This window comes from Salvelinus namaycush, chromosome 35, assembly GCF_016432855.1.
Source record: "Salvelinus namaycush isolate Seneca chromosome 35, SaNama_1.0, whole genome shotgun sequence".
Classification (NCBI taxonomy): domain Eukaryota; kingdom Metazoa; phylum Chordata; class Actinopteri; order Salmoniformes; family Salmonidae; genus Salvelinus; species Salvelinus namaycush.
Genome location: NC_052341.1, coordinates 20,126,070 through 20,141,078, shown reverse-complemented (window position 1 = coordinate 20,141,078; position 15,009 = coordinate 20,126,070). Strand labels below are relative to the sequence as shown.

General features: G+C 43.2%; 1 protein-coding gene across 1 annotated transcript in view; it reads right to left on the bottom strand.

Annotated features, from left to right (window-relative positions):
- Positions 1–2,486: 2,486 nt before the first annotated feature.
- The window catches only part of rhbdf1b (rhomboid 5 homolog 1b (Drosophila)), a 29,660-nt gene continuing 17,137 nt past the window's right edge, over positions 2,487–15,009 (bottom strand). The window contains exons 4-16 of the mRNA XM_038975356.1: positions 14,534–14,740; positions 12,854–12,982; positions 12,483–12,652; positions 12,017–12,274; positions 11,351–11,462; positions 11,113–11,187; positions 9,056–9,217; positions 8,846–8,946; positions 8,579–8,737; positions 7,079–7,255; positions 3,666–3,819; positions 3,236–3,459; positions 2,487–2,931 (exon numbers count right to left, since the gene is read on the bottom strand). Of these exons, the coding sequence (XP_038831284.1) occupies positions 2,736–2,931; positions 3,236–3,459; positions 3,666–3,819; positions 7,079–7,255; positions 8,579–8,737; positions 8,846–8,946; positions 9,056–9,217; positions 11,113–11,187; positions 11,351–11,462; positions 12,017–12,274; positions 12,483–12,652; positions 12,854–12,982; positions 14,534–14,740 (2,124 nt within the window). The 3' untranslated portion in view covers positions 2,487–2,735. The remainder of the gene's footprint in view (positions 2,932–3,235; positions 3,460–3,665; positions 3,820–7,078; positions 7,256–8,578; positions 8,738–8,845; positions 8,947–9,055; positions 9,218–11,112; positions 11,188–11,350; positions 11,463–12,016; positions 12,275–12,482; positions 12,653–12,853; positions 12,983–14,533; positions 14,741–15,009) is intronic.

Sequence of the window (15,009 nt, the reverse complement as noted above, 5' to 3'; positions counted from 1 at the left end):
GTTCCTAGGCCATCATTGAAAATAATAATTTGTTCTTAAATGACTTGCCTAGTTAAATAAAAAATTAAAGTGGGTATGTATTGTAAAGGGTGACCAATGACTAATGTCCAAATAAGACACAGACAGAGAAAATTAATAAAACATTTACTTGGATAGAGTGAGAGAAAGAGGTAAAAAGGCCAGACAGCATGTCCTTCTCTTTGATCCATATGACCCAGTGCAGTTTGCTAATCAGACAGAGGTCATCTAGTCGGCTGATGTGGAGAGGGAAAGGAAGGGGTATTGCCCACTTAAAATCAAATTAGCATCTCCATAGGGCCATGGATGGAGGAGAGGGTGGGGAGGATAGGATGGGAAGAGAGAGGCTGGGTGAGTTTAACAGCACTGTGTGCCCACCTCAGCTGTTCAGCTGTCTTAGAGAGAGAATGGGAGAAAAACAAAGAGAGCGAGAGAGACGTTTTGAGGGGGAGAGCTATATGATAGAAATTACATACAGTTGAGAGGAGAAAGTGAGCCAAAACTAGTCCCATCTAAAAGGGCTGGATGGGTGAAAGTAATATGGCATTCAATCTACAGGCAGAGAAGGATCTGTAGGGTGAGATTCATGGAATAGCTCCTAAACATACTACGTAGCTATTATACCTTGGCTGCAAATAAGGGTTTGTCATATTCAGCTTTTCATCGACAGTAGGCTTGAGTGGAGTCGACGCACTGATTAACTTTGAATTACAGACTCAGTGTGTGTGTGTGTGTGTGTGTGTGTGTGTGTGTGTGTGTAAGGGCTGGTGACTCAAGGAGAGGGGGGTGGAAGAGAGAATTCGTAAACGACAAAAGAGAGAGGACTTGAAGTGCACCATAAATTACAGACTGTGTGTGTGTGTGTGTGTGTGTGTGTGTGTGTGTGTGTGTGTGTGTGTGTGTGTGTGTGTGTGTGTGTGTGTGTGTGTGTGTGTGTGTGTGTGTGTGTGTGTGTGTGTATGCGTGGGAAGAGGCTGGCGACTCAAGGAGAGGCAGAGAGAATTAGTCAACGACAAAAGAAATGTCTTGAAGTGCACCATTAAGAGTTGTGTGGTATAAACATATCACATTTAAATCATGAGGCCAGAGCCATGGAACAACATAGGTCTGTAGTCGTCATTAGCCTACAAATCCCCTAGCAGAGACAATGTGGATAACACAGAGTACTAGAAATGTTTCTATGCACACAATGTGTGCATTATATATCTTACTTTAAGAGCCATTCAGACTAAGTTTGTTTAAGGGTATATGATGACATCAGACATGCATCTTGTGTACGTTACATGTTCCTGATGACAGCCATTTACTCAAAGCAACTCTACCATCTACTGGGGGAAACATGCATGTGCAACAAGGCACAACAGTTTCAGATCCCTCACACACACACACGCACACACGCACACACGCACACACACACACACCCAAGCAACACACACACACATTCACACAACAGAAATAAATTGGACACACAGACAGAAAGCGTCAGTTTGTGTTGCTGTATTGGCAGGTACAGATAAGCAGGTAGCTAAAACGCTACCCTCCAAACACTCACCACCACTTAGACAGCAGTATACATGTTAACCTACAAGTGTTTTGTCTAGTGTAATATAGGGCAGACATGACACACTATTCCCTATATAGTTCACTGTATAGAGCAGTGGTTCCCCAAGGGGGATGAGGGGTCGGCAGCACCCCCCACACAAAAAAAACACTTGTATATTTGTCATAGTTGAATGCAAAAGGTGCATTTTCCATATTGGGTAGTGCATCATCAGTTCCTCTTGTCATGTCAGTCATTGTAGACCTTAGAGAGCTCTTTATAACTTGTCAGAAATGTCCAGATCAACTAACCCATGTCAGCTAATGTTTTTTAGCCCATAGATTTTGTTGTAATTTTTGAGTCACTCAAATATCACATGAAAACACATTAGGCTTGGCAAAATGTCTAGAATTGCAGGAAATAAGGTTTAAACCTGCAACATTTTCTCTCTGTCAACAAGAGGGGTGTGAACAGTTTGTGTCATGAACAATGCTTGTGCCATTGTGAGATGTTCTCCAACGCTGGAAGGGGGCCTGAGTGAAAAAGTTTGGGAACCTCTGGTATAGAGAATAGTGTGCCATTTGAGACTTGGACCTAGATATGGCAGTAATAACCAAGGCACCAGAGGCAGTCATCCTACAGTACTACAGTAATCCCTTTTCTTTCCTGTGAGATAGTTCCCTGTCTGAGGTCATCCAATAAACCAATAAAACTTTTAGTCAGCTTTATGACGTGGGTAGAAAAATACAAAACAAAATCCCTCCACAGCTGTATGTGGTCTGACGGCCACAAAGTGGTGCTGTTGTGTCTGTTTTTAATAAGAGCAGCGGCAAGGCAATAGTCACATTTTACCCCCTTCTCCCCCCCCTTTCTCTCTTTAAGTCTTTATGCTTTGAAAGTGACAGGTCACTCGCTAGCAATGTCCATATAAACAAAATCGAATGGAGACAGATCAACAGTTATTAAGATCAACAGTTATTTTTCCAAGATTGGCAATCTTCACGTCCAATGTCCTGAATGCTACACCAAATATGGCCGCCGGTCTGGTCCATGCCATGACGTTGCTTAGAGTCTTGTTCACCAGCCGACCCTTTTGTCCTGCTATCCTGGCGCGTGAGGCTATAGTTCTTTGAGATTGTCCATTCTAGTCATTGCAATTGTACAGTCAAAGGCCGGGTCAGTGGAGGTGGGCGTTGAGGTCGTACTTGTCACAGAACTTGTCAGTGAGGGGAATACAGGTGAGGTACTCACACCACTCACACTTGACCGGGTGGATGTAGAACAGTACAGCCAGCCCTGAGAAGAGACCCAGGAACACCAACAGGAACACACAGATCTGGACACGCTTACGGTACATGTCCGAACGGCCAAAACTGGAAATAATAAGGAGAATAAGATCATAAAATCAAAATTAGTGTTTGACGTAGAGGTTAAAGGGTATAGCATAACCTTGAGGCCATATTTAATTTCAATGTAATAATAAAATATATAAAAATATTACCCAAAGTAACTTAAAGTTACAGTAAAACATAATATATTCAGGTATATGAGGCCTCAAACCCAGAACCAACTGAGCCATTTAGATCTGAGCCACATTATTTTTTAAGTAGTTCAAAGCGCTTTACATTACATACACAAAAAATCCCCAAAATATTACTAAATCAAACCAGCTCTCACCTGATGTATGGCAGAAAGGCGAAGGAGAGGAAGAGTCCAGAGATGAATCCGGAGATGTGGGCGAAGTTGTCTATCCAGGGCAGCAGGCCAAAGGAGAAGAGAAAGATGACGACACACAACAGCTTGGTGAAAGCCCTCCACGGACGCTCCAGGATCTGCCAGCTCTGGAACAGCTCAACAAACAGACAGGCCAGGATACCAAACTGAGAGCCAGCTGGACCAACCTGGGGAGGAAGGGGGAGAGGGAGCAGGAGGACAGAAAGAGAGACACACATATTGGCAGTTAAATACTTGTCCTCCTGCCACCTAAGGGACAGCCAGTGTGATGACAACAACACAAAATCAATTACATTTGAGATTCTTATTATATTTGAGATTATACCAGTGATATCACTAGACCTATATGATCAGTGTATCTACAGTACTGTACCTCTGCTCTGTAGGGCAGGAAGATGGCGCTGGCCAGGTTGCCAGTGATGCCAGAGACGATGTAGATGATAGAGATCCTCAGCCAGCCGGCCAGCTTCTCTAAGTCCCTCAGGATGGTCATCTGGAAGAGCACCGACACCAGGCAGTGCAGGATCCTACAGGGATACATATTAGCAAATAAAGAAAGATATGGAGAGTCTCAGCAGGTTACAAACTACATTATTGTCCAATAGGGTCTGGCTCCAGCAGATACATTTTCCCGCCACAGACACTGTGAGACATACAACATGAGACAGGATGTTGGTGCCAGAGAGGATGGTGCGTTACCGCCACCAACAGCACGGGTGGTGAAATTACATGTATAATTAGAAGCTACCTAACCTAGCTAGCGTGTACTAGCTACCTAGCCTAGCTAGTCTGTACTAACTAGCTGCACAAGCAAGAGTGATTAACAGAGCTAGTGCGTCGACTGGTATGTGTGAAGCACACTAACGCCCTGGAACAAAGCTGACTTGCGATACACAAGACAAACAAACGTCTACAGGTTGCACATTCACATAACATTTGAGACGCAAAAATACGATTTTCTGCCCAAATACAGTAGCTTCCTAATTCATTCATGATGTTTGACACATCATGCAGGACATTGTGCAGGACAAAGTTTAAACATATTGAACACAACTTGTCTAATACCAATTAATATTTTACATATATACAGTACCAGTCAAAAGTTTGGACACACCTACTCATTCAAGGGTTTTTCTTTATTTGTACTATTTTCTACATTGTAGAATAATAGTGAAGACATCAAAACTATGAAATAACACATACGGAATCATGAAGTAACCAAACAAGTGTTAAACAAATCAAAATATATTTTATATTTTATATTCTTCAAAGTAGCCACCCTTTGCCTTGATGACAGCTTTGCACACTCTTGCAATTCTCTCAACCAGTTTCACATGCTTTTCCAACAGTCTTGAAGGAGTTCCCACATATGCTGAGCACTTGTTGGCTGCTTTTCCTTCACTCAGCGGTCCAACTCATCCCAAACCATCTCAATTGGGTTGAGGTCAGGTGATTGTTGAGGCCAGGCCATCTGATGCAGCACTCCATCACTATCCTTCTTGGTCAAATAGCCCTTACACAGCCTGGAGGTGTGTTGGGTTATTGTTCTGTTGAAAAACAAGTCCCACTAAGCACAAACCAGATGGGATGGCATATCGCTGCAGAATGCTGTGGTAGCCATGCTAGTTAAGTGTGCCTTGAATTTTAAATAAATCACTAACATTGTCACCAGCAAAGCACCCCCACACCATCACACCTCCTCCTCCATGCTTCACGGTGGGAACCACACATACGGAGATCATCCGTTCACCTACTCTGCGTCTCACAAAGACAGCGGTTGGAACCAAAAATCTCCAATTTGGATTCATCAGACCAAAGGACAGAGTTCCACCGGTCTAATGTCCATTGCTAATTTTTCTTGCCCCAAGCAAGTCTCTTCTTATTATTGGTGTCCTTTAGTAGTGGTTTCTTTGCAGCAATTCGACCATGAAGGCCTGATTCACACAGTCTCCTCTGAACAGTTGATGTTGAGATGTGTCTGTGAATCATTTATTTGGGCTGCAATTTCTGAGGCTGGTAACTATTGAACTTATCCTCTGCAGCAGAGGTAACTCTGGGTCTTCCTTTCCTGTGGTGGTCCTCATGAGAGCCAGTTTCATCATAGCACTTGATGATGCACTTGAAGAAGTTCTTGAAATGTTCCGTATTGACTGACCTTCATGTCTTAAAGTAATGATGGACTGTCATTTCTCTTTGTTTATTTGAGCTGTTCTTGCCATAATATGGACTTGGTCTTTTACCAAATAGGGCTATCTTCTGTATACCACCCTTACCTTGTCACAACACAACTGATTGGCTCAGACGCATTAAGAATGAAAGAAATTCCACAAATTAACTTTTAACAAGCACACCTGTTAATTGAAATGCATTCCAGGTGACTACCTCATGAAGCTGGTTGAGAGAATGCCAAGAGTGTGCAAATCTGTCATTAAGGCAAAGGATGGCTTCTTTGAAGAATCTCAAATATAACATCTATTTTTATATGTTTAATCATTTTTTGGTCACTACATGATTCCATATGGGTTATTTCATTGTTTTGATGTCTTCACTTTTATTTTACAATGTAGAAAATAGTAAAAACAAAGTAAAATCCTGGAATGAGTAGTTGTGTCCAAACTTTTTACTGGTATTATATATATCTTAGTTTTTCCCCACTTTTTTTTAAACTTTAAAAACAAACTCATACATTTGAACAACAACTTACAGACACATACAAACAATGACTACATCTCATCTGCCCAGACCCGCATGCTCACACCCCAATCCCTAGTGCCTGCATTATTGTTTGCCACTTGGCCTTAAATTTTACCAATGATTTTTTCACGGTCGCTCATGCTATTTCAATAATAAATAATTTGATTTTTCCACTGTGTCAATGATGGCGGATTGATTGACTTCCAAGTATTTAGTATACGTTTTATCAAGATGAGTGATGAGAAGAGAATCGTCCAGCTCATCAGGTATCTCACTACACTCCCATATTCCATGTCTTGAAATATGCAGACAGACGGATCAAAAGTAAGTTTACATTGTAGTACTTCCTGTAATACAGCCAACTTTCTAGCTCCGCCCACAACTTCCAGACCTGATAGCATTCCCAGAAAGCATTGATTATTGAGTCATTATTAGTTTTACACTTGAGACATCGACTCTGAAATTTGTGAATTGTATCTCTTGTATAATAGATGCTATACATTAGTTTATACTGGATTAAACGTACGTTTTCTGTCATTTCTTTAATTATGCTCCAACTTTCCCTCCATCTTGTGCCAACATCAGTTCTTTTGAAGTTTTTTTTCAAAGAGATTGTCATTTGGATATGCTCTACGCAAGGTTTTGTATATCTTCCCTATCAAATGAACATACCTTTCTGACTCAAATAAGATTCCCACAAGGTTGCTCTGATGGCTTAAAGATTTAAAACTGAAATGTAACTTTTAAGTTGGATGTATTTGAAACTATCTACACTGGTCAGTCCAAAATGACTTTTTAATTCTGTCATGGAAATAAATGTATTTCCTGTTACCAAGTCATTTATGGTTTCTATGCCTTTAGTTTTCCATGTGTACCAATTTATCGGTGATTTCTGAAAAGCTATGCAAGGATTGTTCCATAGGGTTGTGTTTTTAGGAAGTGATATTTGTTCTTGTAGAATACGTTTAATTTTCTTCCATATTGTTCTAGTATTCTTAACTATGAAGTTGTTCATGTTCTTAGCTTAATCCTTTCAAAATAGACACATAAAAATATTCTAATGAATATTCTTTACAGAGAAACACTACTCACCCAGCATGGAGGAATAGAGAGAGCCAGAGTCTGTAGAACTGGTCTGGGATCTCAGGGTTGAGGAAAGGAAGCAAGCCACACACATCATCCATACAGGCCACCTGGGAGCAGAGAGTAGCGTCCTCGTGGAAGTAGCCCTTCATAAAGTCACAGTACTCTCTGGACGTGATCTCGCACCTGAATAGTGAACACACAAGACAAGCCATTACAACATCAACTACCTATATCTGTGAAGACTGAGGGAACTGAAAAGCATAAAGTACAGGCTCCTCAGCAACACACTTTCAAAACATAGTTAATTGTTTCGATAAGTCATATAGCAGGGATCATGAACTAGATTTCTTCTTGAGCGGATGCTCAGGAGGCCAGAACATAATTACAAATCATTTATAGACGACTAAAACATAATCACTATACAATCACATATACGGCTCTGGGAAAAATTATCATCACAGTAGGTGCGGGACCTGGAGAGGCCTACAAGCCACAGTGTCTCACACCCACTGTGACATTTGGTGGAGGATCGGTGATGATCTGGGGGTGCTTCAGCAAGGCTGGAATCGGACAGATTTGTCTTTGTGAAGGACACATGAATCAAGCCACGTACAAGGTTGTCCTGGAAGAAAACCTGCTTCCTTCTGCTCTGACAATGTTCCCCCACTCTGAGGATTGGTTTTTCCAGCAGGACAATGCTCCATGCCATACAGCCAGGTCAATCAAGGTGTGGATGGAGGACCACCAGATCAAGACCTTGTCATGGCCAGCCCAATCTCCAGACCTGAACCCCATTGAAAACCTCTGGAATGTGATCAAGAGCAAGATGGATCGTCACAAGCCATCAAACAAAGCCGATCTGCTTGAGTTTTTGCGCCAGGAGTGACATAAAGTCACCCAACATCAATGTGAAAGACTGGTGGAGAGCATGCCAAGACGCATGAAAGCTGTGATTGAAAATCAGGGTTATTCCACCAAATATTGATTTCTGAACTCTTCCTAAGTTAAAACATTAGTATTGTGTTGTTTAAAAATGAATATGAACTTATTTTCTTTGCATTATTCGAGGTCTGACAACACTGCATATTTTTTGTTATTTTGACCAGTTGTCATTTTCTGCAAATAAATGCTCTAAAGGACAATGTTTTTATTTGGAATTTTGGAGAAATATTGTCAGTAGTTTATAGAATAAAACACATTTTTTCATTTTACCCAAACACATACGTATAAATAGTAAAACCAGAGAAACAGATAATTTTGCAGTGGTCTCTTAATTTTTTCCAGAGCTCTATCTTTATATTATGCGTGAAAATACTTTGGAATATATTTCCAAAGTTTTTGTCACTTGGAGCTGATTTTCCAATCTTTTTCCAGTATTTTATGTCCAACAATAATTGTAAAAAAAAATGTATTTTTTTAATCAGAAAAATTGAGGGGCCAGTTGAGGAACCTCATATAGTATTCACCACTACCGTGCAGTTTGTGGAGGGTACTGTCTGTCCTCACCTCCCTTTGGTCCCAATGCAGCATGGCCGTCCGGTGATGGCACAGTCTACGTGGGGGAGGTTAGTGTGGTTGCCTGGGTTGTACCTGGTACACACTGGCCACTTGGTGATGTCATCAGGCCACTCATGAGGCGACACAGAGGCTGGCTCCAGGCATATTCTGAAAAGAGAGGAACAGAGGAAAGAACATATAACGTATAGAGGGAAGAGGAGATAAAGAAGAAGAGAGGGAGATGGATGAAGAGGAGCGAGAGAAGAAGTTTATTACCTGGGGTCCTGGTGGCAGACTGAGCCGTGCTGACGGACCTTCCCCTCCAGGAGAGGAGCACTGGGGTGATGAGGCCACTTCACCCATACTGCTAGAGTAGACTGGAGAGGGAGAACAGGGGGGAGAGAGAGACAGGGGTTAATTGCTACAGATTTTAGGATATTAAACATAATATGACTGTAACAGTAGTGGAACACCAGGGTAACTCACAGAGCACTCCTCCTGTGAGGTCTGAAGACAGCCGGAGCGGTCGTTCCTCACACAGCAGGCTGACTCCCGCTCTCTTCCTCTCTTCTCCTGGATCAGGTCATGGACCTGCTGGTCCTGACGCATGCAGGGGGAGAACTTAGCCCCCAGGTGGATTAGCGCCTCCTGCAGGTCAGGGGGAGGGTGTGCAATCAGAACACAGACAAGGGGCTCTATTTTCGGCTGGCGCTACGGCAGCGCAAGTGCCAAACGCACGTTCGTTTTGACATTACAGCATGTAAAAACAGGTACTCTGGCGTTTTGCACCACATGCGCCAGGTTCAGCAATTTACCTGTCTCATATCAATTTACCTGTCTAATATCAATTTACCTGTCTAATATCAATTTATCTGTCTAATATCAATTTACCTGTCTAATATACATTTATCTGTCTAATATCAATTTACCTGTCTAATATCAATTTACCTGTCTAATATCAATTTACCTATCTAATATCAATTTACCTGTCTAATATCAATTTATCTGTCTAATATCAATTTACCTGTCTAATATCAATTTACCTGTCTAATATCAATTTACCTATCTAATATCAATTTACCTGTCTAATATCAATTTACCTGTCTAATATCAATTTACCTATCTAATATCAATTTACCTGTCTAATATCAATTTACCTATCTAATATCAATTTACCTGTCTAATATCAATTTACCTATCTAATATCAATTTACCTGTCTAATATCAATTTACCTGTCTAATATCAATTTACCTGTCTAATATCAATTTACCTATCTAATATCAATTTACCTGTCTAATATCAATTTACCTGTCTAATATCAATTTACCTGTCTAATATCAATTTACCTATCTAATATCAATTTACCTGTCTAATATCAGCTAGATGCGCTGAGGTAGGAATATTTGTGGTGTGTCCTTGAAAACAAGTGCAAAAGCAGGGGTTGGAATCAGTTCAGGGAACAGAACTGGAAACCGGAAAATAACAACATTTTTCAAGGAACAGAATCAGAACTGGGAACAAAAGTGATCTATACTTTTCCGGGAAACAGAACCATTATTTTAAAAGCATGGGAACCGGTTAATAACATTATTTAACATTGCAGGCATTTTTTTTTTGTCCCACAAAAAGCGCAACAAAGCAGCTATGCAAAGCCCTCCCTCTGTCTCTCAGAAACTTCTTCCAGTGTCTGCCTGCCAGCAGAAAATCTTTGTCAGAGTGCGGGTGTGTTTAGGCTACCTGCCCCTCCCCTCTGAAGCATAGGCTAGTGTAGCCTACTGACATTACAAGCATGATTCAGAATTCTGGTGCCGGTCTGCACACACAAGCTTGTTAGGTCCAACATTAAGCCATTTCTCTGAAGATCAAAGACATTCAAAGTTCCTCCATAGAAGCTGCACCTCCGTAGGTATAATTCTGTGGGCCTAATTCAGATAATGCATGTCAAAACAAGATCCCCAGCGCTTCAAGCCAAGCGTCCTTCTCCACCCTCTCTTGCTCTCTCCCCACCTGTAAAATTTTAGTCGCATCTCGTGCCCTACACTTTTCTTTCCATCACACATGTAACTATAGACTGCCTGCTCCATAGCAAGCTGCCCTATCCGCACTGATTGGTGAAGTAAATCTGGTCGGAACAGTGGAACAAACCCTCTGAAAAGCATTTTGGTTCCAACCCCTGCAGCGCATATCGAGAGATTTAAGACCAACGAAAAGCAGGTATTAGTGGTAACGCGTAATGGCATGGATTTTGTGAGCGAAAGCGCAACCTATCCAGCTGTGACACCCAGTTCCCTTATGCTCACGGAACAAGAACGGAGATGTGCTTTTTGTGCCGGTAACCCTCGTATTAATAAACATCTTAATCACCAAAGTTTTATTAAAATATAAAGTTTGGGAGCAGCATAACAGAGAGTTATGCTACCGGCGCTATGACTTACCATCGTGTAAGGTTTGTTCAAATACAACACAGCGTCTCATAGCTGACATATACTGTAGGTTTAAATGATCAAATGAAGTACGTTAGCCTAAAAAAAGTTACACTTACAGAATTTGGTCCCACCCAGAAGTTTTCTTGTTGCACAAACTTGACATTTTCATAAACACCTTTATTTCTCAATACCTAAAGAGAGACAGGGGAAAAGCCAAAGGGTTTACAAAGTCAAATGCAAAGACATAACACATTGACGCAATGGATCACTCATCACATTATAGCAAAGCACTATACAACCATCACTGTAACATTCATAACGCAAACTACATTATATAACAGTCACTGTACTGACCGAGTCGACGGTCTCGTGCTGGGAGAAGCCCACAGGGGCGATGCCGTAGAGACAAACAGTCAGGATGGTGATTAACAGGTGGACAAATGTGATCCAGTAGGTAAAGAAAGGCCTGCACACACACACACACACAAACACACACAGAGAGAGACACAGACACACACACAATATCAATACGGTATATCACATAGTACAGCAGCTTACCTCTTCTGTTAGAAAAACTATCTCAGTATGTCTGTGTGGACTTCACACTGACAACAGCTGCATCCACTAGGATAGGAGTTAGTAATGTATGACAACAACTGTGTAAACCATTGTTTCCCACATGGTGTGCTGGGACTCGACCATCTGTTACTGAGTCACACAGTCCTGGTTTGTTTATTAATCTAGAGGCCAGGTCAGTCACAGAAATGAGGTGCTTTCTATTATCCGTGATGACTCATACTGTATCTTATCTGGGGCAAACTCAGACACAGCTCCGACCTCCACTACAGATGTGACTGGGCTCTTCTCCTGTAGTGTGATAAAATCTTAGACATGTTTTATGTTACAGTGCGACTATGTGACCATGCCAGAGTTGAAGTCAAATGCATAGCAATGTAGCAAATTCCGAATTCCACATTGAAATTAAAGAATCGGAAAATCCTCATTGACAATAAAGTGTACCTGTGGTCGTCCATGTCCTCTATCTGTTGCTGGACGAAGCTGTCGATGCGTTTGCGATAGGTTCTGTTAGTGAGCCTGCCCACCATTCCTAGGCCGTAGGGCCTCTTCTCCCTGGCGAAGAGCTTCTTGACGGGCACTGTGATCCGCTGGCCTCGCCGCTGCCCGCTCACACTCACCACCTCCTGGCGCAGACGCATCTTGGGCTGGACCTGAGACAGTCCAGGTTCTTTACCTTTACGCCAGCCCCGCTCCAGGGGCCTGTGGAGTAGAGAGAGAAAGAGAGAGAAAGAGAGAGAGAGAGAGAGAGAGAGAGAGAGAGAGAGAGAGAGAGAGAGAGAGAGAGAGAGAGAGAGTAGCGGAGGAAGGGGAGATAGTGGGAGAGAGGGTCAGAAGAGGGTGTGTGTTAAGTGAAACTGGCTACAGTAGCAGCAACAACTTGCGTGTGTGATGTCTGTGTTCCACTCACAGCATCAGGTGACTCCTCTCCAGTTCGTTCTTGTCCAAGGCGCCACCTGTGAGGTCACTCTCATCCGCTGCTGTGTTAGACTCCTCCTCTTTAATGGCGGCCTCAGACGGAGAATCAAACACATCGTCTGCATAGGTAGACAGCTCCTCATCTCCTCTCCTCAGACCATCCTGCATGGAGGAGGAGAAAGAGGAGAAGGAGGAGGAGCAGGAGGAGGAGCAGGAGGAGGAGGAGGAGGAAGAGGAGGAGGAGAAGGAGAAGGAGAAGGAAAAGAGATGAAGAGGGACAGGAGGAACTGTGCGAGTGTGCTATCTGTGCGTGAATGTGTGATGGAATGTGTGTGTGTCTGTGTGTGTGTGTGTGTTACTCACTCTAGCAAAGAAGGAGGTGTCCAGCTCGTCAGGGAAGTCCACTGTGTCGTCCTCCAGGAAACTCACTGGCATGAAGCTCCGCCTGCGACACCGCCGGGCAGCGCCCTCCCTCTCCCTCACCGTACGGCCCTGACACACACCATCATCATCATAATCATCCTCGTCATCATCATCACTGTCATCATCATCACATTGTCGTCATCATCACCACCGCCGTTGTAACCGCTAATAAATACTCTCTGATACACATTTATTGCATGATATTACATTACTGTGTGACAATGAGACCATGACGGGTCAATTCCATTTAAATTCCGTCAGTTCAGGAAGTGAATTAAATTTCAAATAGAAATGGAATTGACCCCAACCCGGGATCAAAAACACATCCGGTAAACAGCATCCCCAAAGCCCCAGACCAGTGTCCTCTCTGACTCCTGACAACCATCTGTGGCCAGTGGCCATGATGATTATGATGCTTTGACCTCTTGAGGCGGGATTAGCCCTGCAGCGTTCAATGTTTCAGTTCCAGAATACACAGTATTCTACTGGCTAACAGAACAGACACACAGCTGAGCATTCTGACTGGAGGACGGGACTGACAGCAGAGTTATCCTAATGCCATCTGTTAATTCATGTGTCCCAAATGGCACCCTATTCCCTATTTGGTGCACTACTTTTGACCAGGGTCAAAAGTAGTGCACTAAATAGGGAATAGGGTGCCATTTGGGATGCAAACATTGTCTCCCTCCCCAGCCTAGTCATCTACCTATGTGCCCCCCACCACCATGCCTGACACCACAGGACAGGAGAGAGGAACAGCCTCTGTACTGTACTGTTACACCAAAGCCTAATCCTACAAGACAAGCTGGAGCTCAACTTTTACATAACACTGACATTGGTAATCGTCCTATAGGATATAAACATACACATACTCTGTGTGTTTGTGCTTGTGTGTGTGTACGCGTGCGTGCGTTTGTGTGTGTACCCGTGTATGTGTGCGCACGTGTGTCCATTAGCAGGCGACAGTAAACTGGGGTTGTGTGATTAAGTCTCGATGCATGCCATTTTTCCATCTCAATAACCATTTTGGGGAAAGAGATCAATGCTTAGACCAAACAATGCAATCCAGTAGGGTTCTGCTGTGTTTAGCTGTTTTATTGTGCCACCATTAACAAAGACCATAGAGCAGAAACTGTTCAGTGACCAGAGTCATATCAGACAGACAGCATCTAAGCGATACTGAGACTACAGAGACTAAGGTGTTTGCATACTTGGCTTGAGATAGTAAATATGAGTCAAGGTGACTCCCAATGATGCATTTAGTTAGATCAAAGCAGTGTCTGTTACTAGAACTGTTTTATCTCAGCTGCTGGAGTATCAGGGATGATTCATCAACAGTACAGTGGTAAACATGCGGGAAACACATCTGCTCCCTGCACGCACGCACGCACGCACGCACGCACGCACGCACGCACGCACGCACGCACGCACGCACGCACGCACGCACGCACGCAGACAGACAGACAGACAGACAGACAGACAGACAGACAGACAGACAGACAGACAGACAGACAGACAGACAGACAGACAGACACACACACACACACACACACACACACACACACACACACACACACACACTCTGATCCTCACGTCTGACAATGTCTGTGCGACACACACCTTAACCAGCGCTGCGGCGGCCTTGAAGCTCATGACGGCGACCGACTCTCGCTTGCGTCGCCGCGGTAACCTGTTGAGGGCGGAGCGCGAGCTGGAAAATGAGCAGAGAGAGGCGGCACCAGGGGTGATGGGGGTCTGGGGTACGCTGTAACCATCTACCTCCTCCACCATGCGGAACGCACGGCCCCGCGCCAGGGGGTCCACAATCTACACACACAGAGGCAGACACTGTAATGTCCCATGGGATTGTAAACACCACGGAGCCAAGCATATCCTTTCAGGTTATTTGGTGGTGAACTCACTTGAATAGTTACAACAATGGGGCTCTGCTAAGAGGCTACATGACAGGTCAAGTTCACGGTCATATCAATACACAGGTTACCATAGTGATGGACCTCTAATAGTTGCATTACTCCATGTATTAATACACTCATCAGCTTACATCACAGAAACAAACACCCCAAACAAGCCAAATA